This window comes from Cucurbita moschata, unplaced genomic scaffold (genome assembly GCF_002738365.1).
Source record: "Cucurbita moschata cultivar Rifu unplaced genomic scaffold, Cmos_1.0 Cmo_Scf00008, whole genome shotgun sequence".
Lineage (NCBI taxonomy): Eukaryota > Viridiplantae > Streptophyta > Magnoliopsida > Cucurbitales > Cucurbitaceae > Cucurbita > Cucurbita moschata.
In genome coordinates, this window is record NW_019268524.1 from 1043973 (window position 1) to 1071658 (window position 27686).

The following is a 27686-nucleotide window of genomic DNA, read 5'->3' on the forward strand; positions in this document are numbered from 1 at the left end:
GGCCACTCTGATGGGGCTATATCACGGTACAAAGCAAGGCTGCCTTTTAAAAACATTGAATGAACCATACTGATATTGATAACGCCTTCTTTGAAGAATTAAACAATAAGAGCATGGCAAGTACTGATAACCAGTGGATGTTATCTGGAAATCCAGGTAGGCCTTAAAATACCATTGGAAAAGGAAAAGGAAAAGGAGTTATCTCAATACAATCATTTTCTGCCCAGAAATGCGGCAGCTCACTGTTTGTACCTTTTTTGTTCTCCCTCTCTCTTGAACAGAAGAAGCTGTGGCATGTACAAATACAAGTTTGAGCATTGATATCCGAACACAACTTAGATCTGAGCACACCAATATGCATAGTGCTCATCTTTGCGATGGTTACTAACAAGACCGCCACATTGCAAACAAATAAAACTGCTCCCATCTGAGAATGCATCCATAACAACTTGCATCCTACCAGTTTCTGCCAGTATAGAATTACCGTGAGCATCAACAACCGATGAGCTAGACATGTTACATTCTCCAGGTTCAGGGTTCAGAGGCTGAGCTTCAGCTATAGCACACTCTGCAAATATAGAAGCAAGTTGATCAACATCTGCAGTTTCCCGCAATCGAGTTCTGTACAGCTCACCAGCACGGTGCAACGATTGAAAGACTGCTGCATCCCCACCTTGGGTTCTCATTGCCATTACAAACTGTCCAAACATGAAAAACAATGTGCTGGAAACTATTAACAAAATTTATTGATCTCATTCTGATTCTCTAATAGATCAGGCTCATATGCTCCATCCATGATTTAGCCATGTTGATTGAGGTATCTGAGTGACTACTACTACGGCATGCATGTGTATTATCCTTTCCTCTAAAGGGCTATAAAATATCATAGGTTTATCAGTATCTGCCTCACTCAGCGTGGAGTAGATAGCTATGGGGACAGGAAGTTCTACAACATTTCAGGAAAAATTTGTGTGTATGTACCTTAGTATTTTTAGTTCTGAAGAAGATTCAGTACGACATGAAATCCAACATCAAGTATATAGATTGACACAATCTGTTCTTCATGAGAGATTGTTCCAATTTTTACAACAAAAATATCTCAATGACAAAGCATCTAAGAGAAGGGGGTGGTAGTATTTCAAATCCTCTTAAGATTGGCAGAGGGCTTAGGAGATTTCTCTGAAGTGAAAGCAGATTATGGTAGGCTAAAGGATTCTAGAGATGTTATAAGGAATAAAGTAGCTTTCGTAGCAACCCCTTCAAGGCATTTAACCAAGATGTTTAGGTCAATAGTTAGCTGGTTGTGGTCGACTACTCTGAGCGCCCAGGATTGGAATGAAAGGCCATGTTCAGGGATGGAATCCAAGCAAGCTATGCTTAACATTGAGCATAAAAGACTATGGAATGCGATGGTTTCTTAGAGGCTTGCCTGAAAGAAAGCCCTATTGGCGGATTTTCAATCCCATATGTCAACCAGAACTCAACTGAAGTAATTTAATTCAAAGAAACTCAACAGTTGATAGTTCAAAGATAACAAAGAACGAGAATAGACCAAGGAAGAATTCGAGAGAGAGAGAGAACTTTTTCTTTTTTGTCGAACGTACCGCTTGGAGGGCTTGAGAAGGCTTCCGTTGATTGATGAATTGACGAGCTAATGTGAGTAATTCGCGGACAGAATCGCCGGCGACGGCTCCGTTCGCCGAAAATTCAGCCTCCATCAAGTCCGACTGTTTACAGTCCATGGAATCATCGGGGAATTTTCTTCGAGATCTTGCTTTATACATGAGAAATCCAAGGCAGATTCTTTTTTCCCTTTTTCTTTCTTTTTTCGTGGGAAAATTGCAATTTCCACAATCATCCGTCTCTTCAATTTTTCAATTTTTACCCTAAAATTTTGATGAATTCATCCAATTATATTGAAGATTTTGTTTTAATAATACTCAAAAACTTTTTTTTTTTAAAAAAAGAAATGGTTAAATTTTGTTTCAATAATTTATAATTCTCATAAATTTTTTAAAAAATGTTTTAAAAAAATACGATAAGTGAAAAGAACTTTGTGGATAGGTATTTGATAATTGATACCCAACCCGAACGCATTGATCCATATTCCCAACACAGCGGGTAGCAACAGGGGTTGGGCTGAAAGCGCGCGGCCACCGCCCATGCTGAAACTTCTCGTCTTATGGCTGTCGCCTCCTCATCGGAAGAGAGTCGCAGCTTCCACTAATTGGTGAATGGTGAGTGATTCGCCTCTTTGCCCTCCGGTAATATATTTTCTTTTTTCGTAACAGGTATCGCTTAAACATCTGCATAATTAAATTAATCTAGAACGCGAATGTCAAATTTCCGACACATTATTCTTGAATTAGAAAACAATAATGTAATGGCTTGCAAATTGCTTATACGTTTCTTTTTCCTTTGGTGTGAGTGTATGGGCGTTCTACTGAGAATGTTCTTGGAATTACAATTGAGATGCAGAAAATTGAAAGCACAGACAATGCGATTCCGAGATGCGCCTCGGAATTGATCAAATTTAGGGAAAATGTGGCTGATATTTGGGAATGGAAGTAATTGGGGGATTAATAGAGGTAAACATGCAGGGCATTAGAGTATAAGTCCACATGCGAGGGCAAACTCTGGGAAATGCTAAGAATTTTGCACATTCAACTATTGGTCTCTGGAAAGGCAGATCTGGAATGCAATTGTTTCTAATATTTAATACTCCTCTCCCTATCAAAATCCGACACAGAGGCCCAACAACAGTGAAATAGTTGTCCGACAAAGATAGATTTATCAGATTTCGAAGCGCGCAAACCATTTCCGGCACCATACCATACAGTAGATTTCCAGCGAAGTTCAATTGCTCCACTTTCTTTAGGCAAGCCAAGGAGAAGGGTAATGGTCCTGTTAAACGGTTGTTGCCGGCATCAAATACAACTGCTTCGTCAAGTGATCCTAATTCATAAGGCAAACACCCTGATAAGGAGTTGTTTACCAGCAGAACCTCAGTTAGAGATGACAAAGCTTCCACAATACCGACTGGAATTGAACCGCTAAATTTGTTGTTGGCTAAGGTGAGATAGAGAATATGGGTGCTGGAAAGACTGTCTGGGAGATTTTGCATGAGATTGTTGTTGTTGATCAGGAGAAAATCAAAGTCCTGCGCGAAGAGTCGAGGTGGGACTGACCCAGTGAAGAAATTGAACCGAAGGTCCAAGAAGGTTAGGCTGTTCAAACCAACAACAGCAGTAGGAAAAGGACCAGATAATCTGTTGTTGCTCACGTCCAGCTCGTATAGATAAGGGAGCTTGGCAATGTTCGTGGAGATGGTGCCTGCAAATTTGTTGGAATTGGCATGAAACACAGCAATGTCAGGGAGCTGATCGAGGAAGCCTTCGAGGGATGGTGCACCGAGTTGGAAGCCATTGAAGTCTATGGATGCAACAGCCGTGGCCGACTTGTTGTCGGGTGGGTTGTCACAGTAAAAACCTTTGTAGTTGCATATATCCGATCCAACCCATGTTTTAGTGATTCCTTGAGGATCCGAGGAGATAATTGACTTGAATTTTTGAATCACAGGGTACACCACTGAAAGCCTCAGGTCTTCAAATATCAAAACCTCTGCTTCAACAGGCAAAAGAGATGATCGCTGAGCAGTTATTGGTTGCTTACAGTGAGGCCACCCCCGATCACAGTCTTTTTCCGAATTTCTGTCACTACCCACTTTGAAGTATTGCGTTTTGTTGCCAGTAACATTGACTATGGCGTGGACAACGGAAGAAGAGAGCAGGTTGCCGAACAGAAACAGCAAAACACTGAGAGGTATTTTACTCATTTTTATCTGCCCAATAAATTGTTTTCTTTGTAGTTCATTCAGGATTTTATAAGAGGTGACAAAATCAGACCAAGATTCATAAACCAGCTTGTTATATATAAGAGAGTTGGCAAAAAGAAGAGGGGATGCTGTAAACGCTTTGGGATCAAGCAGGTATGGCTCTGTAAATTAGTAGGTGGATTTTTGTGTCAAGTTGATAAAGCATAAAACGATAAACCAAAAAATTACAGTACAAAAGTGGAAATCAATGATCCAAACTTTTCAAGAATTGGGTCCAGTACTTCGGGTCCCAACACTGAAAACAGAAACCAAATGGCAATGATAAAAAGAAAAAACTATAATGAAGAAAAACCACCATCGCATAAGTTGCTCGTCAGATTGGAGATATGGTTCATTAGTATATGACAACTTCATCTAACCTTTTCATATATTGATCCGCCACTTCAGTACTCTAAAGTGTCAATATTTTAATTTGCATTTGAACTTTGATTTTAAGATCATACATTATTCTGTGAGTTTTAAAGAGCAGCAGTCTTATATTGAAGGATCGGATAGGTCTTATGAAAGTCAACTATTGTTCTCTATTTTAGAGTCACCTTTTTGCCCATTGGATTCCATTCTCTTAAGATGATAATGATTGCGTTACTGCATACAGCTGTGTAGGTGCCTTAGTGAAACAAAAGCTCATTGTCTTGATACACGTTATAAACCGTCCCTTTTCTCTTCTTTTTGAAAAGGTACAGACATGAGTGACAGATTTGAATCTCTAAGGAAGACTCAATTTCGTCATTTGACTGTGATTGGCGAGTCAATCACCGTAATTATGGCAAGTTTGGAACCAATCTACTCAAAACTGGACTTCCCAATAATTAAACAGAATTCATAAAGATGATATCAGTGATGGGTCGAAGCCCACAGGGAATCAAATGGATAATTCGCTCGACCCACATAGGAAAAGTTGAAACTTTGATGAACCCAAGTGAAGCGAAATTCAGGAAGGAAAAAGACCTAGCGTTGCGGTACAATCTAAAACTCCCATGGATCGAAACGTTTGCTAATTTTTTGAAGCAAAAGAAAGTTAGCATACAAGAATAAAAATTGGGTGGAAATGGGAATAAAGGTGGGGTTTTTTGTCTGCTGTTTGTTTATACATATAAAATACATCCACCATCTAATCCAATATGCTATAAAACAATAAAATTCCACAAGGAATAATATTAATATCGGAGAGAGCATAAGAAAGAAAGCCTTAAGAAAACAGAAGCCCCACTGAGTAGCGTAGCATCCCCCCACTCTCTCCCTCTCACATCCTTCAAATTTCCAAATCCAAACCCATTCACGAAAAGGGGCATCTCTAATTTTCTATTGACAGACAGTGCAACGCACCCACCACTAGTCTCTTCTTGGAGACGTTGCTCAAGCCGCAGCGTTGACTATTGGTCCCTATGATTTTAAACTGTGGTTTTCCCAAACTATATATATATTTATATAATATTGATGGAGAATTGTAGGCGTTGGATGAGTTGACTATTATGATGACTCGAGAAGAAGCGGTGCAGGTGTTTGGGTAGATAGGGCGTGATTGTGATCGTTCTCGTAAGTAACAATCAGCATTGTTGGATCGTCTAAGGCACGTTCTACGTGCTTCCGTGCTGGACAGCCTCTCAGACTGCTACACTTGTAATATCCCCTGTTTCATTTACAAAAAAGTCATCATTTTCAGTCAGTCGGTCGGTCCTCATACACTACACTACACTACACTCTTTTTTCTCCTATATATTATTATTATTATGCTTGCAAGACCAAACAACGGACTGGACGACACAGGTCAACCACTCCCCCTTCTGTTCTGCCCCCACCCACTTATTCATTCAACGACTTCACTTCACCACACACAAACCAGAACTGTGAAAACAAAGATAATGATCCAAAGCAAAAATCACACACCTCGGATGAGGAGACCCTTTAATTGGTTTTTGGCCGTACTTTCTCCATGAGTAATCGTCCGGTGGGATGTCCGCAAGTTTTGAACTAACCGCTGGAACTCTGATCACTCTTTTCATTCTGTTTTTCCTGATAAGCCATGCAAACACTCTCAGTTCAATAACGAATCTAATATTCCAAACCCACTTACGAAAATTTATGGAGATTTTATATAATCTGTTGTTAGGACCTACCTCTTCTTGGAACAGTGACATCGACCTGAAGACGAACCGCACTTCCTGGCGGAATCGTCCATGGAATTGCATTTTCTCTTTAGTGAGGAGGAGGAAAGAGGGGGCTTTCCGGCGGAAGAGACCTGGGACATGTTGGTGAACTGGAAACCAGATGACAGAGATGGGTGTAAGCTTTCGGTGTCTCCGGTTAAGGATGAAATATAAGAATTTGCAGCGGAAATCGACGGCGAGGCTGCGAAATTGATGGCGGATGTTGAGTCTTTTCTGTTTACAAACCCATTTTTTAGTCCCCCCGATGAGTTATTGTGCTGGGGTTGAAAAGTACTTGGCTGATTAGAAGGCTGATGGGGGTTGTTGGGAAGACCAGGCAAACGCACAACAGAGTAAGGCGTGGGGCAATAAACCTTAAAAGCAGAAACTGATTCTTGTTTCTTTAGTTGAGGGACTGAAATCGGAGACGACGAACTCGGATCTTGATGTTGCGGCTTGACCTTGGGCGGAGAGGAAGCAGTAGAATCAACCGGAGCCCTTCTGAAACGAGCATGGCCAGTTCGGTTCCGGTCGAGTAAAGAAATGACCTTTTTGAATTTGTTGACGACGGAATCGGCGACGGCTTCGTATCCAGCAGCAGCATCGGGCGCAGTGGAAGTGGAAGAATCGTGTTGAGAGTGATGTTGATTAGGAGTATGAGACACCAAGGTGAGGAAGCTATGAACGCTCTGAATCCCAGCAGAAGCGGCTTCTTGAACAGCAGAAACAGCAGCATTTTCTTCCATACTGGGCGTGAAATTAGCAGCAGCATCCCCAAAACCCACCATAAACTCCACAGCCATATTGTTCTTGAGAAGCAGCATATGAAAAACAGAAGGGGCGCAGAAGGAGGAGAGTATTATATTGAGAAAGAAGAAAATGGTGACGAGGAAAAGCAGAACGGTGGGAAAAGATGAAAAAAGAAATTGGGGGAAGAGGAAGAAAAGGATTCGAGTCAAACTGATGGCCTCTCTATGCAAGGCATCGGGTAACTGAGCTGTCGATTCTGGTCCATCTGGCGTCAAACCCTGAAGCCAATGAGAGGACGCCACGTATGTGGAAACTGTCAGTCAATTGACCCTCCTGCGTAGGAAAGGCCCAATTACAGGGTGAATCGGTTGGAGAGGGGTTTTAAATGAGTGATGGGATTAGATAAGGTCAAAAGGTTGAGAGTAGCCGTTAAGATTGAGGACTCGGTAAAATCGGGAATAGAGAGAGAAACAGGACAATATATTATTAGTTGGAGACAGTGGGATAGAGTTGACCTTTCCCAGCTTTTAATACAAAAGTCATTGAGTGAGTAGGTGGGGATCCTTTTTTTTTACCGGATACCGGAACTCTCCACCAATAACTCACCTTGGATTCCCTTCTTTCCTCAACAAATAAATTCATTCATTCATTTTCAAATTTCAATTCTTGGGTTTGGTTTGGTTTGGTTTGGTTTTTTATTGGGCTTTGCCTTTTCGGGCCCACATTATAGGAGAGACCCACAAAGTCCTGGAATGAGAAAGGAACAAACCCTAAACCAAAAGTTGAGATAGATGCTGTGTTGGAGTTGAGGCAGATGAAAAGAAGGGGGGCTTCATTCATTTGGCGCAGATATCAAGAGAAATAAGTGGGTGCCAATGGCATAGGGAGGAGGGTCGTCATCGTGTGGCTCAGAAGGCATCCAATTCCTATAATCAACGCCATTTTGAAAGGTATGGCTGAAAACTGAAAAGAAAGAACACCCAAGTTTGGCAAAGTTGGTTCAAATTTGAGTGACCAATTCCTCCAATTTTCCAACCTCCAACAAATGTGAGTTTTTGACGAAAACGTGTTCAGTTGGGATCTAAAACTTTTAAAGAAATTTCAAGATTCCATTAATATTATTAAGTCAAGTTTCAATTTTCATTACAGAATGCCAAATTCGAAGCCACTTTGTTGACTTTCTTTTTGTGTTTTAAATCCCTTGAATTTTAAATACCCAACTTCCTATTCAACTCCCCCATTTCCCCCCTCTTTTAGCCTTTGCTTTTTTCATAAATGATTTTAATTACATGAATTAATTAGCCTTTCCAACCCTCAATTTTTTAATTCCCAAAATATCTAACAAACATTGCATTCAAGAAAAATGTCACCTAAGATTGAAGATCAAATCTATGATTCAAAATTTAGAGCATAAATTATGTTACGATTTATACTTTTGGTATTTTTCATCAGATAAATCATGAATATTTGTTGGTGCATGTAACTTTTGTTTGTGTTTGATGATTGGAAACAAGAAAACAAATTCATTATTTTCATCCTTCCCATCATTAAGAAAAGTAAATGAAGAAGGCACACGGAAGGCAGTTTTCAATGTAATTGATGAGAGGGAAATGTTTTGAAAATTATATAGGTAACACTATCGCTACTAAAATATTTATTACGAAAATATTTTCGCACCCGAATATTTTGTTCTCCTCTCTAATCGATATAAGATTTCACAATCCACCTCTTTGGTGGTACACCACTCGTGTCTAGCTCTAATACTAACTCTGACAACTTAGCAAATGTTGTCTGCTTTAACTCATTACGTATGTATCGTTGTTAGCCTTATTATTTTAAACCACATATGTTAGGGAGATGTTTTCATACTATTATAAGAAATACTTCGTCCTCCTTCTCAACCAATGTGAGATCTCTCAATTTATCCCCTTGGAGGCCAGCGTCATTGTTGGGCACACTGCCCAATGTTTAGTTTTGATACCAATTATAATATCACAAGGCCACCGCTAGCAAACACTGTTCGCTTTAGCCTGTCACATATTGTCGCACGATTTTAAAACACATCTGTTAGGAAAAGGTTTCCATACTATTATAAGAAATGTTTCGTTTCTCTTTTCAACCGATGTGAGATCTCTCACTCCACCCTCTTTAGAGGCTAGCGTCCTCGTTAGCACACCGCCCAATGCTCAGCTCTGATGCCAACTATAGCAGCTCGAAGATACCGCTAACAAATATTGTCCACTTTAATCCGTTATGTATCATTGTTAGTCATACACATTTTAAATCTGTGAGACTCACCGCAATACATAACAAACTAAAGTTGACAATATCTATTAGCGAGTTCGGTTGCGTGGTTACAGTTTACCTTTGAAACTGAATTTGTTTTTGGTACCAGTGTTGGCTTGAATAAGATATCATGTTAAATTATTTGATAATATGATGAAATAGAGAGAGGTATAGAGTGAAGTGTGGAGTGGGGATGCATGTGTCAAGTGGGCAGAAGATCCAGACAGCCCAATTGAAGCCCCTGTGGCTGTTTTTGCGTACAGTATGGGCCGTAAGCCTAGTGGCAATTGTCCATGCCGCTGCCTTCTGGCTTCTCCTGTTTCTTAGCTTCCCATGTGAATGGAACTTAAGTTATTGTCCACTCACAAACCAGATCCATTCAATCTCTCTCATCTTTTTCAATCCTCTTTCTCTTATTTTAATCACATCATATTCGCTTTTGTTTTTTATATCCTTTTTTTTTTTTGGTTCAAGCTGTCTAAATCTGATCAGTTTCCCCTCATTAGTTGCGTCCAAATTTCATCCTCTCTTCCTTCTCTAACTCTTCTATTTAAAACAATAATCCTTATCCAAAACTTTACCTTCTCACTCTTCCAATCCAACCTGCCATAACGTGTTTGAATTGCTTTTCAAATTTGTATTTATAACCCTACGATTAATTTTATGATTGGTAAAGTAGTCATCAATAGTACGGTGAATACAAAATTTAAGGGTCTTTGTTGATTAATAAACGTGGACAGATACAACCACCTACAATAAAGTAGTTCAGGGTAGTGGTACGGTGGAGGGTTCTAACGGCAGCAATTGAGCCGTAATGGTTGTTAGCGATGTACATCAATGGTCCATGTTGGTGGCAATAATTATGAAGAATTGAAGGGTGTGTGAGAGTAATCTGATTTTTAGTTTGTAATTACTTAGTTAATTAGGCAACAAATTCATATATATGTTGACAAACAAATTGTGCACTTCTGATAAACCCATTTCTTCTATTGTTAATTTATGGATTTATAATTATAAACATTTCTGTTAAGTCTCAATTATTTTTTGTCATATTAAAGATTAAATTATCACATATTTTAAATTATAATAATTAAATTATTTAATAAAGTATCTCTAAAATGAAAATAAATTTAATACTAAATGTGCACCAAGAGAAGAAGTAGAAGAAGAAGACATGTTACATTGAATTGATAGGTTATCTCACATTATTGTCCAAAATAAGGTAGATGACGATGCAAAGATATTTAATTGGAAATAAATAAATATTGCGCCACATTTTTGGGGAAAATAAAAATGAAATACCATAATTTGGGAACACGACAAGTATGTCTGACCAAATATCCCTATGATATTACTTGCAGCCACTTGATAATAATTCAACCCAAAAAAAAAAAAAAAAAACGAGCTGGATCTCTATAATTTAATAAGGACATGTTCCCTATATTGCAAATTTTATATATATAAAAAACATTAGGCTTTGAGTTTTATAACATATTATTAAAACTGTTTTCATTAAAAAAGGATATTAAATTATATTGTTGTATTGAAATTTATAAAGAATATTTCTTAATCCTCATTGGAATTCTCACGACCATGAGGAAAGCACGATAATTAATTAATTAATTACAATTAAGTAGCGGATAATTTGGAAGGAAATCTTATAATGGATCTATTAAAATATAAGAGAGGGGAAATTACAGAAATGGGCAAAGAGGAAGATAGCAATGTCAATGCATCGACTAAGGAGACAAATGTAAATTAGATTAAATTACAAATTCTATCTCAAACTCGTAAAATTTCAAAATAGCTAAATTTAAAATATAAATTTATAATAAAGAGTAAATTTCATTGGTCGGTATCTATAAAGTATGCGGGGCCCACCGAGTAGTTTCTGTATCGACACAAACCATTCAATATTATGACGACGTGGCCAATCCTGATTCGCTCAAATCCAAATTATCCGGGTTGATTATTCATGTTTTAAAGCTCTGATTGATATTCAAGACAAAAAAAAAAAAAAAAATTAAAAAAAAAAAAAAAAAAAAAAAAAAAAAAAAATTAAAAAAAAAATTATTATTAAGTATTTTTTTAATTAAAAAATGAGGAAGAGTTGAGTGGATAATATGTAATAGTAAAAGAGGTAAATAATGATATACTATTAATATTGTGTGTTTTAAAATATGAATTACTTAATATTTAAAAAAACAATAAGAATGGCATGAATTATTTTGTAGCTTAAGGAGTAAGGAATGGTGTATACACGTGACTCACGATGGCGAAATTTAATAAAAAAAATACGCATACTTTGATCCCCCACAAAGTCCACCGTAAATCGGCCAACCTCCCAAGGACTTGACCCGATTACTAGGCCGGGTACGGGTTGACCCGATTAATAGGCCGGGTACGGGTTGACCCGATTACCAGCTTCCGTGGCTAGGTACCCAAGTGTTTTCGTCCTATTCGCCCATTTCTTCCTAGCTACATTTTTTTTTTTTTTTTACATTTTATAATTCATTTATCTCAATATTTATTTATTTATTTATTTTTAATAATGCATCGATGAACACTAATTTGTGTATTTAAAGTCGTCCCCTCTTCCACTTTCTTCAACACTTTCTTCCTCCTGAAACAAACGAGCTACAGAAATGGGGACCTACCGATCTTCGCAGATTATGCCTCTCCTCTTCTTCGTTATCATAACTTTATCATCGGCCTTGGCTTTGGCTTCTTCGATCATCTCCGAGAGGACGGATGAGGAGGTGATGGCGCTCTATGACCAGTGGCGTGCTAAGCATGGGAAGTTGCGGAACGGCCTCAGAGGACAGCGGGATGATCGATTCGAGATCTTCAAGGATAATCTTAAGTACATCGACGAAATCAACGCCCAAAATTTGCCATACCGTTTAGGTTTGAACGTATTTGCAGATCTGACCAATGCCGAGTACCGATCCAAGTACTTGGGAACCAGATTCGCTGCTGGTTCAAGGAGAAACAAGACGAGCAGTCGCTATCAACCTCGCCTTGGGGATAAACTTCCCGACTCTGTCGATTGGAGGGAGAAAGGAGCCGTCGTTCCCGTTAAGGACCAGGGAAGCTGCGGTAACTTCCTCTTTTCTCGGATTCTTCCAATTTCAATATTTATTAGCATTCCTATTTTTACTCGGAATTTTCTGTCTTTTCCTTTTTCTCTTTTCGCTTACTTTCTCTTCTGTTCTTTCGCGATGCTATATTTAGCACATACTCACGCAACTTCAGTAACTAGTATAAATTACAGTGGGTTATAACTATTTAACTTTAATTAGTCACTAATCGATTGCTATGATAGTTCTTGAAAGGTCGATCGAAACTTTGAGCTAACGACTTTTTTTTTTTTTTCTTTTTGCTGCTTGCCGCTGCCTTTGTTTTTATCCATTTAGTATATCAAAAAATTTGTTTTGGTACTTTTGGAATATGTGACCATTTGACCAATTATTGGGAAGAATATGGATTATTCTTTTTATTATAGTATCATTCAATTTTAAAGGAAATTGAATCTGCCTAATAAAGGATGGCATGCAACATGGTTGCAATGATTTAACTAAGTAAATTGGAATTGAAAATTCGAAAATCTGTAAGGAGATTGATTTTGGTGAACTCGGGATTATCGGTGTTGGCGTTGGGTGCTTTCACTGATTAGCTTTATGGGTTGCTCGTGGAATGGAGCAGCCTTATTTTCCGCCTGCACTGGCCCCGCTCAATGACCTTTTGGCATACCTCTACTCATGAGATATTTGAATGGGTCTCTTTACTTTTTTCAAATATTTTTTAACATCTATCTTTACAAAAGTAATTATATCTTGTTTTTTTTTTTTTTGTTCTTAAAAAATTATTATATAGTGGTTGAATTTTGATGGCGATAATTAGTATGCTTTTATTTTATGCAATTGGTATATTAATTGATTTCTTTCTTCCTTTTTTTGAGACCATATTGATTGATTGCTTGACCATATATGTATTAGTCTTATATTGGTTATCTACCTTCGGTTTTTTGGTCCTTTGTGTTTTTATTATTATTTTAATCTTATTTGCAAATTTCTAATACATTGTATGCACGATTAAAAAAAAAAAGGAATCCTTTAATGTAGAGGTGTTACAAACTTTCAAGAAATTGATTGAATATATAGTTACATTATAACTGTGATTAGAAAATAAGATAAAGATGAAAATAGAAAAATAAAGCAGTCACTTTGAAATATGAAGCTAAAATAGATATTTTAGAAGTAAAAAGATCATAATGAACTAAATTCATGACATAAATAGACTTTATTGAAAGGAACTAGACAAAATGGACATGTTGTATGATTTTGATTTTTATGTGTGACTTTTGTGACTGGGCTATTGCCATCATCTTAGGTGTTGATTACACTCATCCTAATTATTATTATATTTGTTCAATTAAAATATATATTAAGGTGATGGTTTTAGATACCTTATATAGAAATTTTATTTTAGACCGAGAAAATATTGGAGTATTTTTAATATATTTATAGTTAACATTAAAAAAAAAGTAATTTAGTATTATACTTCACATAAAATAGAACTTCGAAGATTTGAATCATTATTAGATTTGATATTAGCGGCTAAATATGTGTTTGCGTCTTTGGAGTATGTATTTAGTTTAGCCCCTAATTATTAATATATATTTTATTTATTTTTTTCTATTTTAACATTTATGAACTATATATTTTTTGTCTGTGAATATTAGAATTGGCTGATGGGAAATTTATAGGGCATGTTCTAGAAATTAAGATGAAAACTTAGGCTTTCAGGAGGAAAATAAGTTCTGACCTATTTTCGCTCTTAAATGTTTCTGAACTTAGTATCATAGATCAATTCGTTAACCAATAAAAAATGGTATAATTAAAGAGGAAATTAAAACGTTTAAGATATATTAGGGATTAATCAAAATCATATATTTAGCTTAGTTATTATTTTCTAAATTATACTCTTGACGAGATATGGTCATTGGTCACTAGAAGTATGCTAATTGTTGAAGTTGATATGAAGGGAGTTGCTGGGCGTTCTCAACTATAGCTGCTGTGGAAGGCATAAACCAGGTTGTTACAGGCGACTTGGTAAGTTTATCAGAACAGGAGCTGGTGGATTGTGACACTTCTTATAACGAAGGTTGCAATGGAGGCTTAATGGATTATGCCTTCGAGTTCATCATCAACAACGGTGGCATTGACACCGAGGAAGATTATCCTTACAACGGCTTTGATAGCTCCTGCATCCAATATAAGGTCTCTATTGCCACTCAACTTATCACTTTCCCTTTTGCACACCCAAGCATATTTTGATATCTGATTGATTATCTTTGTGTTGTGTTGGTCTTTCTTCAGAAAAATGCTAGGGTCGTTTCAATTGATGGCTATGAAGACGTTCCTGTAAACGATGAGAAAGCACTGCAAAAAGCTGCCGCTAATCAGGTTGTGGCTGTTGCCATCGAAGGAGGTGGTAGAAGTTTCCAGTTATATCAATCGGTATAGCCTCCATTTCTATGAAGTTTTGCTTTTCTTCTTCTTTTTTATTTACACTTCGAGAAAGGGTCTGATTTGTGGTATGTGTATGTGTTTAGGGTATATTCACTGGAAAGTGTGGAACAAATTTGGACCACGGTGTTAATGTAGTTGGATACGGGTCTGAAGGGGGCGTTGATTACTGGATTGTGAGAAACTCATGGGGCGGGAGCTGGGGTGAACATGGCTACATCAGGATGCAACGTAACATTGATTCCAAAACAGGTCTCTGTGGGATTGCAATGGAGCCTTCCTACCCCACTAAAAATGGACCAAACCCACCAAATCCAGGCCCAACTCCTCCAAGTCCGGTGAAACCACCATCTGTATGCGATGAATATTACACCTGTCCCGCCGCTGAAACCTGCTGCTGCATCTTTGAGTTCTCAAACCTGTGCCTTGAATGGGGATGCTGTCCACTTGAAAGCGCCACCTGCTGTGATGACCATTACAGCTGCTGCCCCCATGACTATCCCATCTGTAATGTCCGTGCTGGAACCTGCTTGAAGGTACATGGCTTCATTTTCCATTGCTTTAAAGCTAGTGGAAAATTTCTGAAGACTGAACTTATATTTTGTCGTGCAGGGGAAGAATGATGTTTTCGGAGTGAAGGCGATGAGGCGCACTACAGCTGCAGCCAAACCATCGTGGGCATTCGGAGATGTGGCTGTTGGAAAGAGCAGCGCTTAAAAAGATTGCAGCTTTGTGGGGGTTAAGAATGAAAGACAGGCTTGTTTACTATTGAATCGATGCTCTCCAAGGCCTGTGTTTCTCGTATTGCATGCCTCCCGGTTTCACACATTTTAGTTCAATGGTCGTTTAAGTTATCACACCATGATTATTGTATATAGGACTTATTTGAATATGAACATTTGAAACAGAGACTAATTGTTGTCAAGTTAATATTATTAGCTTTCTCTGTGTAGAATTCTGAATCCAGCACCATTGGGGCTGTGCATTAATAATGATGTGTTGTATCATTTCAAAGGTATTTTGAACTGGTTTTAGCTTTTAATATCTGTCTTGAGCTCTGGAAGAAAAACAGTCCGCAGGATGGTTTGGTTTGTGCGACTTTGAACATTTTGGAAGATGAAAAACATGTCATAGAATTCTGAAGAGATTGTGGCGAAGTTCAAATTTACCTTCCATGAACAAAAATTATGGTTGGCGGTGAGCTTAATAGTGCACGGGCTGGCCACATCGAACATCGATGGAAACAAAAAAAGTATTTCTGAGGAATTTATTGTGTAGGCCATGGAAGCATTAGGACAAGAAATTTGAGGGATTTTTACTCCTTGGGTTCTTGCTGTCTTCTATTATATGATTGTATGTCTGTCGATGTCGACCGTGGGAGAGAAAAAGTCGTGAAAGATTAAATAGAAATCGGTACAAACTAGAAGGAAACATGAGATTAGTTTTTGGTCCGGAGTAAAAGTATTATTATCTTCTACACATTCCTTATAGAAGTGTAGAAACTTCCGCCTATTTTTAAAAATCTTGAAGGAAATCTTAAAAGAGAATAAAAAAATGACAATACATGTTAACGATGGGTTCAAGCTCTTACAAATAAAGGCTACAGCATAATTTTTAGATAAGGAATGAGAGTTTAGGGAACTAGATAGAAAGAAAGAAGGAAAGAAAGAAAGAAGTATTAGAGATGTGGCACCATTAGCCCAACATGATAATTTGTAATATCAATGCACATAATAGAAATAGGTGATTGCCTACTTCAAGTTACTCATAAATAACATGTCATATTGCTGCAACACATCAATCACTACAATCAAATTATCCAATTAAACATTTGAGTCCAGAGTCTCCCTTCAGAGAAACTTCAACCAGAGAAGTGTTGAAAAAGGGAAAAGAAGAAGAGAAGACAAAAGACAGTGTTCCATAACCCTATCTACTCGCATCATACAATCATTCTAACATTGAAATTCTAGGCAACAAAAGTAGCAACTAAATAATTCCCACAAGACTTCAAGAGAAACAAAATCTATTTCCAAAGATCTTAGCCAAGATAATGGTACATATCATCAGCTTTTAATTAAATAGGAAGCGACCCCACAAGCAGCAACTCGTATTCATATCATAGCTCCATAAAGATGAAAAAGAAGAACAGAAAGAAACTAAAAAGCTAAATGGCTGGGACCATCCATTGTGTCGGGTGATGGGTATTCATATGGGAAAGACAACTTGACCCAAATTCTAACACTCTCTTGTCATGCCTCTCTCTTCCAATTTGTTTCCAGGGGACCATTGCCTATGGTGCACTACTACTACTACCTGCAGAAGGATTGGGATAGGCCATCGGAGTGGAACCCCACTCTGCCCTCAATGAATGGATGGATCCCTTTATCATCACTATCACATACATTCACCCTTTGATCCTCAAATAACAACACTTAACAGTGCAGATAATGCAGAGCAGCCAATGCCACAATCTAATCCGTTCTGCTTTCAATTTCAAGTACTACGGCTGAAAGCCATTTCATTTCCCACCACTGACCATGCTAATAATAACATGAAAGACAGATATCAAAGATGAAGGCATCTTTGTTTTCTAATTAAGCTACTTAAGTGGCTAGATATTTTTGTTAACAGATAACTCAAAAAAGTGATTATACAATTTCGGTGCCTACTAACCAACCATCCAAATCCATGCAAGTACCAAATTCATCCTTTCTGTGACAATAATGTGTTGCAAGGATACTTTTCCTTGATTAATTGAGGCTTAGACCATTTTGACTTGTCTCTCCAAGTCTGAATCCCAATTCTGTCACCATCCCATCCTCAAACCCCAGACGACCAGGGTTTTTCCAACTTGGTTTCTCTTCTGTTTCTTGGGCTGCATCTAACTGGCTGGAGGTTTCTATCTTCACTTCTGAATTGGTGGCCTTCATTGTATTCGGGTTTGGGTGGTTAATGGACATGAGTTGAACTGAATCGAGACATTCATTGGCTTCACAACGTGGGGTACTATTAGAAGGCAACTTTGATTTAAAAGTTCTAAGACTGCATGAAGTGGAAGGAAGAAGAGGTGGGATTGGCCACACTGGCGATCCAGTAGCCGAGGGATGTTGTGGGGTGTTCCAGCCTAAGTTGATGGATTTGATAGAAGATTCATCAAGCATGGAGCTGAACAATCGCTTCAACCCAGTTGATTGGTTTTCGATCATCTGGACATCTGGCTTTAAAACGTATGGATGTTGGCTAGGAAGGTAGGGCCTTTGAACCGCAAAAATACCTGGCATGCTATGCAGGTAGCTGAATTTCCTCTGTACATTAATGACTAAATTGAGATCTTCCTGGACCTGCAAAAGAAACCATCAATCTGTGTAACTTGCCAAAAAGCGACCTAAAAGAAGAAAAGGTAAGGCGAAACCTTATCAAAAGAGCCCAGTTGAACTACGCCTTCTCGTACAGCAAAGACCGCAATTGTCTACAAAAAGAAGTATCTGATAAGCTGGAAGTGATCGTTTACACTGCCGTGTTTTGCTAATGGCAAGTTAAGTTTGTAGAATAGTACCTGAATGCCTGATTTAAATTGAGATTCCCATGCTCGAGGTTGCTGCAGATGAATAAAGTGGAAACGTCAAGAATGTTATTCATAGAATTTAACTGACATTCTTTCCCTCAAAAAGGAAAAAGTTCGCATACAGGCTCAATGGATGAGTTCCACGAGGAGGTGAGGTTCGGATCACTTTCAGTTGCGTTATCTCTGAAAACCCATTTATGACTATTATCTGCTCCAACTTTTCCCACTAACCTGTAATGTGACCAAGGACATACAGATTCTCTGATGAATGTATCCAAGAGGTTCCTAACGATACTTTAGAACTGTTCATATTTTACATAAAGGTTTGAGTTCTCTCACCCTTCTCCATAACTGTAAACCTCATGAGACATTTTGAAGAAGAGATCAAGTCCAAACCTCCCTGCACTACATCCACTTGCTGCTTTTTCACATTCATGGAAATCACAAAATCCATCTTCCCAAACAAGAATCCTGAGATAAATAAAACTCATAAACTTCATAAGCAGTCAAGATTCCTAACAAAATTATCATATTTGTCTATACATACCAGTTCCTCTTGTTTCCTTTAGAGCGATCAAGAGCACTCCCACCGAACTCCCACCTGCAACAAAGCAAAAGATGTGGGGAAAATATCTTATGAATCAGAATACTACTCATCCATCACTCATCACTTCCATGGCCACTTGAGTTTTTAGTTCCCTTACTTGGGTGGAGGAAAGTTTCTAGGGACGATCCTCCAGAAAATGGCGTAAACCCACTTGGAAGAGGTAGAGCTACAAGATTCTGATGACAAACATACACTCCTTAAAGTGTGTTGTAACAGACAGTTAAGCATGGGAAGGCCACTTTCCATTTCACTGAAAGAAAACCGACTGGTTCTGTACTCGTCTTTCTCTTCACAATTAAATGGAAAAAGCAATCATGGTATTTAACACACCTACTCGCTGGCATTTAGTGTGGGAAACACGCTTCAACCTCCTCCTAGTCCTGGCTATACATATTATTTATGTTGTGGTAGTGATTTTGCCACAAAATAATAATATTAAAATTAAAAAAATTTGTGATCCTCTTACAACTATTCATATGGGAAAACTGTGAACTCTACTTAATCTCATCAAAATTTGGTAGCTGTAAAAGAATTCATTATCAACTCACGACTTCCATTTTTCTCCAATACATATTTGGCACATCAATAAACGTTGGAGGAACTTTCCAATGCAACTTAATTCCTGATATAATTTAAGGGGCAGGAAAACCAAACATGCATGTTAAGGAATGTATATAATCCAAGGTTCTGTTTCCCAAAAAATACATCATTTAACACTCATTACCGGCAAATGTCTGCATAAAAAATTGTCTATTGTAGGTGATGTGGTCCGCAAGAAAGCTCCATCGGATTCAAATTGCACCAAACTTCGTCCTTATGTCGGCCCACCATACAAGACACAAGACAGCTCTGGTCTTCTCACGCTCTCCAGTCTCATGCTTCATTTACATGGACAGAAACAATCCATGGTATCAATTGCTTTGCTGAAACCTGCCTGCTAAATTTTCTGCAAGAACGGATGAAGTTCTTAAATATTTGATAAATTTCCATGAACACTCGGTAGATCTTGAAGGGGACATACAGATATATCATAAAGTCTGAGAGAACTTTTCCTAAAGTATTGGGGTTAGAAAACTATTATTGAAGGAAGTTATGATTTTTCAAAAAGTAATTATTCTGGATGGATTCTATTCGAAAGGTAAATCTTCTTCTCTTGTCAACATCGCTTAGCTGGCATAATATCTATCCATCCGCAACCTTAGCCCTGCAACAATTATTGTTCTTTCATCTATTCTAAGTTGACTGCGTCTAGTAATGCTATGAGTATTGAGTGAAGTGCCCTGCTTTCCCAGAATAGAAATAGATGAATGGGAAATGATAACTTTTCGAGCAAATATGTTAGTCAATCAATATGTCTATGGCCAATTAAGCTCAAAGGGACTCTATATCCAATCATACACCTCATCTATCCCAGCATTATTTGGTAGCAAGTAATCAAATGCCCAATTAAGCATGCTAAAAGTTAACAAATCTAGCACAGTAAACAACAAAGAAAGACACAAAGAGATGAGAAAATACTGGTCCACCACGAATTTATGAGGGAGAAGGAGCACCATGCACTTTCACAGTATGACCCCTCCACCATTTTGCAGACACCCTATCCTCATCCTGCACTGTATAAACGAAGATAGCTGAAATAAGTAACAAATCTCAATAGAATGGGTCTCCAAGATGTCATATCTTTTGTCCATTCACTACGAGTAAACAAATACAATTTTACCCACCCAATATCATAGCAGCAATAAATTGCCATCCTGAAGGTCTATCACATTGGCAATCGTTGAACCTGAAAGCAGCCACATTAATGCCAAGCTAACAGTACCCTATATAATAAAGGATAAGGTCTTATTGCACCATTATTATCACTTTCAAAGCGCGCATAATAGGGCATTGGATGGGGCTACTGGTTCTGGCGAAAGAAACACAATGTTGGGAAGATGCCCCCCATTACTAAAGCAGCTAAATTTACGTTGATAGCTACCATAATTTGGGCAAAGAAAGCAGTCTACATTTCATCAATCATAATAGTCCAGGCCCGTGGCTTGGCCCTCTGCCACCATTTCTCCGCCTCTTGGATTTGACATTATAACAAACACCTTCCGTGCATGTTTGGCTAATCCCAGCCGCAGACGACAACTCCACGCCCTTTTATCACATCTTTCACAAAGGAATGCGGCCGAGGCTCGAAGCTTGGCGGATGGTTTCAGTTCCTAAAAACTAGAATTACAGAAAAGTGGTGTAAAACATTCCCTCTCGTTTTTTTTTTTTTCTTTTTCTTAATGTTTTTCAAAATGAGTATTTTATTTGGGTAATACAGCCCAATCCCCTTAATATACCTCAAACGGGAGGGAATGGTGTTTTGGAGCCCAGGCCCAGGACCAGGCCCAAACTCAAGCCCATTTTCAAACTCAATGGAAAGGGAGTGAATATCTTCCGATGACGTGGATTAATATAAAGAAAATTTCAAAGGATTATTATTTAGTTTTATTATATGTATAAGCTACACAATTATTTAGTCAGCAGTATTTTTACTATTTTATTCCAAATTTAATAGTAGTAAAGACTATTTATATAATAATAATAATAACCATAGGTGCTCAAAGTAGCAAAGCAATGATTGGTGAGATGGTGATAAAAACAATTGGCAGCCACGTCAGGGGGGAATTTCCGAGTCAGCGCTGACACCTCCAATATTAAACAATCAGCAAAAATGAACGAGTTAATTAAGTCATAATACAGCTAGAGACTAATCCTTCTCACAAGAGTTGACTTTCCAAATTTGGATTATTTAATTAATTAGCTTCAAATATTGTTGACTTTTTTCGTTTCCTTCCAACCTCCTTCACACTTCCCATTTCCATAGACTATTTACAAAACTGCACACACAGTTTTGATTAAGGATTTGTTAAAAGATCATGGCATTCGGGGGAGGAGCGCAAGGGCCAACAAGACGGCTACTTGAGGTCACAGGCAAGCTAATTTAGAGGAATTAATAGCAGGGCTTGCTTCATCTTCATCTTCATCTTCATCCTTTGCTTGATTTCATTTTGATGTCTTTTTCTTCCTTTTTCAATGGTGGTACAGTTGATCGATGCTACAACTTGGAGGACAGAGGACCTTTTGCGACTGAATACACATGCATCCTTATGTATGGTGGTTCGACGAAGAGGACTAGACCATGCTTTGGTATATATATGCTTTTCTTGTTTCATCTAAGTTCGGATTTGGGATTGGATTCTTACGGTGTGAATCGAATGGTTAGGTGGAGGCTCACACCCAATTTTTGAAGAGAAATTTGTTTTCGAATTCATTGAAGGAGTTGTAGAATTGAACATTTGGGTCTTAACCAATCGGTCCTCGGGAAACGTAGAAGCTCTCGGCGTCCTAAGGTAAGACTTGACCTTAATTCAGAGATGAGCTAGCCATCACTTGATTTTCAATTACCCCTAACCATGAGTGTCACAAACTTTCCTCTTATCGTCCTTAGAGTTGAGCTACAACAAGTACTTTTCAACGGCTATGTTGACTCGACCTGGACTCTACACGGTACAGATGGAAGGCCCGCAGGCTCTATACGACTCACATTGCAATTTCCCCCCAGTTCTAGGGTAATCTCTATATCTTGTATCTCTTTATTCACAAACCACAAGCGCAAATAGTTATTTCTTTTTATCTTGATTTGCCGCAGTTTCAAGGCCAAGGTTCAATCTACGAAGCGCCAACGTTGGATTCTACGGCTCCTGTAGGTACACCCCAAGCTCCGATATTGTACCAACTCCTACCGTATGACGCCCGTCCGCCGCCGAGGCCTGCATCTTTTGTTGGCCCAAATGCTTCCTATCCTCCCAATTCAGCTGTGGCACAACAACCAAATGGCACAGGACCCGCCGCTCAATGGTCCCAATTCCTACCGTATGGATCTCCTTCACCGGCTGCCCCTGCTTGTGCCTATAATTCAACCACTACCCCACCTCTAGGCTACCCTCTGCCACAATACCCACCAGGTACATTTTCATTTCTTCATTGTTTTTTTCTTACTACTTTTGCTATCCAGCAACACTAATTAATTGGCTGATTAAACCTCCTTGAATTTTAGGTTTGAACCCCTTTGATATTTACCCGCCTCGACCACACTGACAACTCACCTCAAGATGTCTGAATTATATGCTTTTGTTAAACACAAAGTTGAAGGATGTTGTAGATTAAATTTGAGAGCTTTTCTAGTATTTTTCCGCTACCTACTTTTTGTTCATCCTATGAAAAACAGTATCCATATGGGAACTGTTTGAGTCTCTGCCCCACCATCAAATTTTTTCTGTATTTTGGTTTGTTCAGAATTCGAATCATAAATATCATTCATAATACACCTAACTGTATAAGTATTATACCTTGTCATATCTATATGAGTTTTAAAAGTTCAGGATATGAATCATAAACAAAATTCATAATACTCTCAACTATATCAATACTATACATTGTAATGACTGCACATTGTATATGAAAAACTAATAACATATGTAATAGACGTATGCATCAACATATACAAAATAGGCCAAGTTTATCCATACAAGCTAACTCATTGGATTAAACGAATTAGGCCAAGTTTGATTAATTGACTTATATGGATGGACTTTATATTGAACATTTAATGAGCATTTCTCAATTATCACTTCACTAAAAGGATTTAATTTCTGGAGGAAAAACAAACCAGGGATGATAAGGGTACCTAATATATGGTGTCAATCTTCACTTCTTTCCTGTCGTGTCATGCCTACACTTTCCCCCTTGCACATGATACATATCTATGCAGCTGGCACAAATGTTAGTTGTTATATAGACATTGTAGTGTTAATTGTTACACGGACAATGTAAACTGGCAAACAAACAGACTTCACACAACAAAATATTTATACAAGGACAAAAGTCAATTCTACTGTTTATTTGGGATGCAAACGGAATCATGGTTTCAGAAGACCATGCACAAAAGAGTCCTAAGGAGCTCGGCTATTTCTTGAAACTGCAACAACTTTGTAGGGTGAAAAAGATGAATACAACAATCAGATTCAGCTCTCCCAGAATTACTGCACACCTATGATGTGAGATCCAATCCAACCACCTCATATGAACTTGCTCCTTCTGGGGGGGACCAAGCACCGGTTTCCACTTTCAATTCAATCAAATATTTATGGGCTTGACGGCCCCTCCCCGACTCTCTTATTTAAATATGTTTAGATAAACAAGCAAACGGAGCTGCAATGTTTGACCACAGCTAAAAGAAACTTGGGAGGTCAGAATACTGCAACTCCGTACTGGTCAAATGCATTAAAATACTCCCATAAATGCGGGAGGTAAGGGCATCTTTAATGCGGTGTTAATGACAAAACGAACAGATATTGTGTATCAGCAATGCAATTAACAACGAGGGAAACAACAACAAAATCAGGATGATATGTTAACTTCTCACAAAGTATTACGTTGCAGATTCCGATGTACTGGGTACAGCTCCATTTATCTCATATGGTAACTTCCATTTAGTACAACTTCAAAGTTCATAATATATCCAGAAAAAAATTTAAAGAGAAAGTAAATACATGCATCAAGTCAACGATACCTTCACCAGCAGACTTGAGGAACCCTCGGTCTTCCTGTGAACAAAGAGGTCCCTTCCCTATCACACTTCCACGGCAAACGATAACAAATCTCTATGGAACATACAGCAAAGCAAAGCAAAGCAAGCTGTAAGCTACCTTTGTCTCCTTCACATGGAGTCTCGTCAAAAAACTTCAGGGTTAATTTTCACAAGGGCTAATGATGATCAGAATCACATGGAGATCAATACATGGATCAAACATTTGGAAGGCAATTTCTTTTGTCTCGCCATAATAAATGACCGATTATGAAGCAGGCCATCAACATGTTGCCGGCCTTCGTGATGTAGCTTAAAACTCAAATGAAGGGAGTTTAATATGATCAGGAATTATTCAATACAAAGATTAACCCTCGATTATAGAAGATCTAACAACAAAGCAAGTATTAGAAAACTAAAACAACTAAACCAAAATTATTAAAACCAACTCCCTACATTCCTTTGTAAAAATACTATACGAGCCTCCACTTGTGGATCGGTCAAGAGCCAATTGATCTGTTCGTAGAGGATGATAAAGCTGGTAGTTCTTCCCGATACCAACTAAAACATCCAGTGGAGTGATCATATCACACTAGTAGGAAAATGTATCTAGTATACTGATACAAGCACATCAAAGATCTTCACGACCACATGAGAATAACTGGACATGGTTAAGGAAGCCTGATGGGAAAGATAATGAATACCGTGCATATGACCATGTCATGTTATGGAACATAGTCAGTCGAAGAAATGAAGATGATGTTCATTGTAAAATGGTCATCGAAGGAAGATACTCCTACTACAGGCATGTTATAACATTTGAAGATGTTAAGGAATATAAACAGAACTAAGTTTTCTAGGAGCAATATAGCATTACAAACTTTTCAAAATAATCTGCAGCTTCTAGGATGTGCCTGCAAGGATTCAGAGACAGATACAAAGCACAAGAGTGTCTACTACCAATTACTACAGATGAGTTTAAACGCTTGTTAAGTAGTGGACGTTAAATTAGTATATCTATCATGTCCTAAACATCTATCAGTCCCAAAGGTTCCAAATTATGAGAAGAAAGCGGGGAGCGTGAATATATAATTCCAAGAAGAGCAATAAGAGAGCACACAGCATGAAATTAAATACACTAAACACGGAATCAAGGCAATACAAACACAAAACAATGCAAAAGAACAAGACGAGAAGCGTTTACGCTTTGAAACTTGCTTCGTTCCTGATGTCTTAAGTATTAATTCGAGTACTACTATTACCACCCGACCACCTTCTCAGTGTACAAGCAACTAAACCCCTCCCCGCCAAAAGGCCTAACCTTGACTTAAGAGACGAAGATCGCCCAGCACTACTGGATGCAATCATAGGCGGCGCAACTTGACTTGGAATCGGATGAAAATCAACAACATTATCCTGTATCCCGCCATCACTTGCACTTGCATCTGGATGTTCAGGTTCACCACTGTCTAAGTTCACAGCAAGCGATCCCCTACTCAACCTCAACGAATCTGCACCCTCGGGAGTTACTCCCCGACATTTCTTAACCTTGACTTTCACTAAATTTGGGCACCCTTCAGCAAGCGCTTCCATACCTTGATCCGAAACAGGACAACTCTTAATGCAGAGCTTTTTCAGTGCTATGCATTTTGCGGCAATGCATGAGATTTCGTTATCACCAACAGTATCGCTTCCGCACAGTGCCAATCGCTCTAAATTTCGGCAATTCGAGGCCAATATTTCCAGGCTTACCTTTGTGGGATTCACCCCAATGAGAACCAATTCTTGAAGGTTAGAGCAATTTCTGGCAACCGCTATTAAACCCTCGTCTCCAATCCTATTCGCCTTCCATCCATCAATGTGTAGCTTCCTCAAGCGCTTACATCGTTCTGCTAACGCCACAATGCCCAGGTTGGTACACTCCGGGGTCTTAACGAGGTGCAGAATTTCCAGATCCAAGCAATTCGAGATTGCTGAAAGGCCTGCATCACTTACCTGAAGTCTTTCTAGATGGACTTCAACAAGACCAGTCACTCGCTCTGCTACATATCTGAGCAACGTATCCCAATCCCCAGAACATCGGAAGAGCTTCAAAGTTCTCATATTTTTTGCACCGATTACAAGCGGTCCAAAACACTGTGCATTGTAAAGATCTTTTAGGCAAATGGTTTTGAGAGATGACCCAGCTACGCCAGGCCCAATCGGCTCAGCAGTCGAATCAGTGATACCACGAAGTCTCTTCACCGATAATTCTTCGAGGGCGGAACAATTATCAAGAACGGCGTTCATTCCTTTGGCTCCAAATGTGCAAGATCCACAGGAAAGTTTTTTCAAACCCTTGCAGTTCTTGGCAAAAGCAGCCATGCCAACATCGGTCAGTTCACGGCACGCACGGAGCTTGAGACGAGTCAAATTACGGCATCGAAAGGAGATGAGAATAAGAGCGTCATCTCCGATGCTGGTAGATCTACGGTCACACTTCAAAGCAAGTTTAGTAACAGCATCGAATCGAGTAAAGAGGGAAGGTATGATGGAGGAAAGATCCGCTTCAGCTTTAATGGAGAGACGATGACGGCTCTGTCCCTCCACTTTGAGCCAGCGGCGACATACGAGAGAGCAGTTCTTACGGTCGACGGGGCTCAGGGATTGGAAAATACAAGCGAAGCACTCATCCGGAAGATCAGAAATGAAATCGGAGGCTCCAAGAATGATTTCCCGAAAGTCATCGGTTTCATCCAGGTGCATCGGGGAGATCAGAGCCGTTGATTTGATCTTAGAACGATGGCTATAATTGCTGTCGCGGCGGCTAAGAATCGCAGCCGACGAAGCTGATTGGCCCATTCAGGGCGAGACGTAAAAAAATCTCGGTTTGAACCCTTGGATTGTTATGAATCAAACGCAGCCCGGAGGTCGGAGTCCGGAGACGGACGTAGGTTGAGGGTCTCGATTTCGAACGTTGTTGCTCCGTTGATTTCCGTTCCGCGCAGAGCGAGAAAGAAACAAGACGACGGACCTGAAAACAAATTCCAATTGGGCTTTTCTAAAAGTCTCTTTTATTTTATTTTCTTTTACAACTCTTTTATTATATTATTATTATTTATTGAATAGATTAGTCACCTTCGCTGTGGGATAAAATCAGGAGCGGGCGACCCCACGTGGTCTTCATGGACTCGGATCCCTTCTCTTCCCTCCACTTTCTTTTTTAAATAAAGATGAATTATTATTGTGCCCTTCTTCCTTCTTTTTCTTTTTCTTTTCCTTTTTCCTTTTCTTTTTTTC

General features: G+C 38.7%; 7 protein-coding genes across 9 annotated transcripts; 2 read left to right on the forward strand and 5 right to left on the reverse strand.

The window, feature by feature from the left end:
* Nucleotides 1-76: 76 nt before the first annotated feature.
* Nucleotides 77-1902, reverse strand: LOC111446812. Its single transcript, XM_023085770.1, has 2 exons — nucleotides 1605-1902; nucleotides 77-698 (listed from the first exon to the last, which is right to left on the reverse strand). Exons 1-2 carry the CDS (start codon nucleotides 1782-1784, stop codon nucleotides 336-338), a joined length of 543 nt encoding a protein of 180 aa, XP_022941538.1. The 5' UTR covers nucleotides 1785-1902; the 3' UTR covers nucleotides 77-335.
* A 623-nt stretch (nucleotides 1903-2525) lies between these two features.
* On the reverse strand, nucleotides 2526-3881 carry LOC111446809 (uncharacterized protein At4g06744-like). The gene has a single exon (XM_023085768.1). The coding sequence runs from the start codon at nucleotides 3833-3835 to the stop codon at nucleotides 2534-2536; it is 1302 nt and encodes a 433-aa protein (XP_022941536.1). The 5' UTR covers nucleotides 3836-3881; the 3' UTR covers nucleotides 2526-2533.
* A 910-nt stretch (nucleotides 3882-4791) lies between these two features.
* Nucleotides 4792-7181, reverse strand: LOC111446810 (probable WRKY transcription factor 7). The gene is made up of 3 exons (XM_023085769.1): nucleotides 6013-7181; nucleotides 5783-5908; nucleotides 4792-5525 (listed from the first exon to the last, which is right to left on the reverse strand). Exons 1-3 carry the CDS (start codon nucleotides 6864-6866, stop codon nucleotides 5366-5368), a joined length of 1140 nt encoding a protein of 379 aa, XP_022941537.1. The 5' UTR covers nucleotides 6867-7181; the 3' UTR covers nucleotides 4792-5365.
* Nucleotides 7182-11660: 4479 nt separating this feature from the next.
* LOC111446375 (low-temperature-induced cysteine proteinase-like) lies at nucleotides 11661-15627 on the forward strand. The gene is made up of 5 exons (XM_023085171.1): nucleotides 11661-12177; nucleotides 14125-14360; nucleotides 14460-14600; nucleotides 14696-15145; nucleotides 15222-15627. Exons 1-5 carry the CDS (start codon nucleotides 11724-11726, stop codon nucleotides 15324-15326), a joined length of 1386 nt encoding a protein of 461 aa, XP_022940939.1. The 5' UTR covers nucleotides 11661-11723; the 3' UTR covers nucleotides 15327-15627.
* Nucleotides 15628-16619: 992 nt separating this feature from the next.
* Nucleotides 16620-21002, reverse strand: LOC111446313 (protein RICE SALT SENSITIVE 3-like). 3 transcript variants are annotated; one of them, XM_023085072.1, is made up of 12 exons: nucleotides 20636-21002; nucleotides 20506-20567; nucleotides 20300-20394; nucleotides 19506-19727; nucleotides 19330-19403; nucleotides 18879-19165; nucleotides 18722-18775; nucleotides 18514-18645; nucleotides 18297-18405; nucleotides 18166-18207; nucleotides 18022-18078; nucleotides 16620-17950 (listed from the first exon to the last, which is right to left on the reverse strand). In XM_023085072.1, the coding sequence occupies exons 6-12, from the start codon at nucleotides 19025-19027 to the stop codon at nucleotides 17360-17362; spliced, it is 1134 nt and encodes a 377-aa protein (XP_022940840.1). In that variant the 5' UTR covers nucleotides 19028-19165; nucleotides 19330-19403; nucleotides 19506-19727; nucleotides 20300-20394; nucleotides 20506-20567; nucleotides 20636-21002; the 3' UTR covers nucleotides 16620-17359. The 3 variants fall into 3 exon arrangements, with proteins under 3 accessions (XP_022940840.1, XP_022940839.1, XP_022940841.1); XM_023085071.1 differs by having other exon boundaries at nucleotides 20506-21002; XM_023085073.1 differs by lacking the exons at nucleotides 20300-20394; nucleotides 20506-20567; nucleotides 20636-21002 and having other exon boundaries at nucleotides 19506-19767.
* A 633-nt stretch (nucleotides 21003-21635) lies between these two features.
* On the forward strand, nucleotides 21636-23143 carry LOC111446314 (ribonucleoprotein RB97D-like). The gene is made up of 5 exons (XM_023085074.1): nucleotides 21636-21967; nucleotides 22044-22170; nucleotides 22269-22389; nucleotides 22470-22785; nucleotides 22878-23143. Exons 1-5 carry the CDS (start codon nucleotides 21832-21834, stop codon nucleotides 22916-22918), a joined length of 741 nt encoding a protein of 246 aa, XP_022940842.1. The 5' UTR covers nucleotides 21636-21831; the 3' UTR covers nucleotides 22919-23143.
* A 2325-nt stretch (nucleotides 23144-25468) lies between these two features.
* Nucleotides 25469-27460, reverse strand: LOC111446312 (F-box protein At1g47056-like). The gene has a single exon (XM_023085069.1). It carries the CDS (start codon nucleotides 27246-27248, stop codon nucleotides 25641-25643), a length of 1608 nt encoding a protein of 535 aa, XP_022940837.1. The 5' UTR covers nucleotides 27249-27460; the 3' UTR covers nucleotides 25469-25640.
* Between the last annotated feature and the right edge of the window lie 226 nt (nucleotides 27461-27686).